This window comes from Pelobates fuscus, chromosome 1 (assembly GCF_036172605.1).
Source record: "Pelobates fuscus isolate aPelFus1 chromosome 1, aPelFus1.pri, whole genome shotgun sequence".
NCBI lineage: Eukaryota > Metazoa > Chordata > Amphibia > Anura > Pelobatidae > Pelobates > Pelobates fuscus.
Window position 1 is genome coordinate 458,086,044 of NC_086317.1, and position 2,295 is coordinate 458,088,338.

General features: G+C 42.7%; 1 protein-coding gene across 2 annotated transcripts; it reads left to right on the forward strand.

The window, feature by feature from the left end:
- Nucleotides 1-338: 338 nt before the first annotated feature.
- On the forward strand, nt 339-1,454 carry LOC134572005 (uncharacterized). 2 transcript variants are annotated; one of them, XM_063430774.1, is made up of 2 exons: nt 339-455; nt 585-1,454. In XM_063430774.1, the coding sequence occupies exons 1-2, from the start codon at nt 339-341 to the stop codon at nt 1,452-1,454; spliced, it is 987 nt and encodes a 328-aa protein (XP_063286844.1). The 2 variants fall into 2 exon arrangements, with proteins under 2 accessions (XP_063286844.1, XP_063286835.1); XM_063430765.1 differs by having other exon boundaries at nt 339-1,454.
- The last annotated feature ends 841 nt before the right edge of the window (nt 1,455-2,295 follow it).

Consider the following 2,295-nt stretch of genomic DNA (forward strand, 5'->3'; position numbering starts at 1 on the left):
TGCTGTACCTTGTTAATTAGCTGTACCTTGTCTCATGCTGTGTCTCGCACACAGGATGGATGCAGCAATCAAGAGTAGTTGCATGGCCCCCATTCTGCCAGAAATAGCTCAAACATATGTGACAACGTGAATAAAATAATGTTCAGCAACCCATTTTTCCATAATAATGATAGGCAAGCCCTCCAAAATAAAAAGTAGGATACAAATCACTGTGTTATAGCAAGGCTTTGTGTCACCTGCCATTATTCCATCATACCTTGCTCACTATACAAGCAGATGACGACGCAGCAGGCCAGTAGGTGTAATGCAGTTTCATCAGAGCAGCTGCTGTTATCAACATGGCTGAACAAGCAGTGGTTATAGACAACGGTTCTGGAGTTATTAAACTTGGACTTTCAGGAGAACTTAAACCACGATTCATGTATTCAAATATCATAGGCAGACCGAAATACAAACCTATCATGATTGGAGCTGGACAGAAGGATTATTATATTGGAGAGGAAATACAAGGAAGAAGGGGTATCCTCTCATTAAAATACCCTGTTGAGCATGGGGTGGTGAATTCATGGGATGACATGGAGCTCATATGGAGGTATGGCTATCAAAGAAACTTAATGCTGGACCCATGTGAGAAACCAGTCCTTGTTACTGAGGCACCTCTGAATCCACGTTCCAACAGAGAAAAGATGATGACTGTTTTATTTGAGGGTCTTCAAGTTCCTGCAACATATGTTGCAGTCCAAGCAGTTTTAGCTCTCTACTCCTCAGGAAGAGTAACCGGCTGTGTGGTGGACATAGGTGATGGCGTGACACACACTGCACCTGTCTTTGAAGGGTACTGTCTTCAACATGCTGTGCTAAGGCTTGATCTAGCAGGAAGAGACCTGACTGATTATCTAATGCGAATACTAAATGAAAGTGGCATTTCCTTTATTAGTACAGCTGAAAGAGAAATTGTCAAAGAAATAAAAGAAGCGGCGTGCTATGTGGCTCTGGACATAGAATTGGAAAGATCGAAGGACCCTCTAGCATTGGAAGAAAAATACACACTTCCAGATGGAAAAATCATCCATGTCCAAAAAGAGAGGTATAAATGTCCAGAAACATTGTTTAGCCCAGATAAAATCGGCGTAGAAGGACCGGGAATTGATAGGTTGTGTTTTAACAGCATCATGAAGTGTGACATTGACCTTAGGAGCACCCTTTTTAACAATGTGTTAATGTCTGGAGGGACCAGCTTGCTTCCTGGAATTGCTGGTCGTATGACCAAGGAACTGACAACACTGATGTCACCAGAATACCCACTAAGTGTTTTTGCCTCACCTGAATCAATGTTGGCAGTATGGATGGGAGGATCTATATTGTCATCTTTGTCTCCCTTTCAGAAAATGTGGATCACACGGTCAGAATACATGGAAGCTGGCCCATGTATAGTACACAGAAAATGCTTCTAGAGGAGTAACTGAATAAAACCAGATGTAACTATATACATTGTTTAATGTTTTATTTTGTGTTCTGTTTTTCTTTAAGTGAAACTTTCTTAGTGACACAGGTTATTTTGGTTATTTCGTAAAGGTAGACTCCAAGCACCATAACCACTACTACCCATGTTGTGGTTATGGTGCCAGGGTCCCATTGTAAGCAAACTGTTAGAACAGTTTGAATTCTTACCTGGGGTCTATCATGCACTGCTCCCTGCCTCCACTACTGATGATGGAGCATCGAAAGCTCCTAAGCAGGAGCTTCCATCTGCTCTCCCGAGCTAAGCCTTGCAATGCAGGGCTACTTCAACGGCTGAGAGGATCAGCCCTGCACTGACAGGCTTAGCTCCGACATAGAAATGGAAGCTCTCTGACTGAAGTACGGGAGGGGTGGAGTGGCGGCTCGCAGAGGTGTAAGGTGTGAAACCTCTGTAAGGTGTTAAACCATTCTAAAGTGGATGGACTCCTAACAATGAGTGGAGGTGGTGGGCAAAAATAGTCAAAAAAAAAAATCATCTGTTGCATCACTCTCTACAGAATTACAAACTGCCTCTGGGAGCAACATCAGTACAATTACTGTGCATAAGGAAGTGTCTGTTTTCATACATTACAGCTTTACAAACCTCACTTGTTTAACCCCTTAAGGACCAAACTTCTGGAATAAAAGGGAAAAATGACATGTCAGACATGTCATGTGTCCTTAAGGGGTTAAATCATGCCCCACTTGACTCTAGAGCAGCATAAAAGTGTTTTCTGGAGTGATGAATCACACTTCATTGTCTGGCAGTCTGACGGAAATATCTGGGCGTGGGGT

What these genes read in the sequence shown, in the direction of transcription:
- LOC134572005 (XM_063430765.1), top strand. Translation starts at nt 339, where the DNA reads ATGGCTGAACAAGCAGTGGTTATAGACAACGGTTCTGGAGTTATTAAA.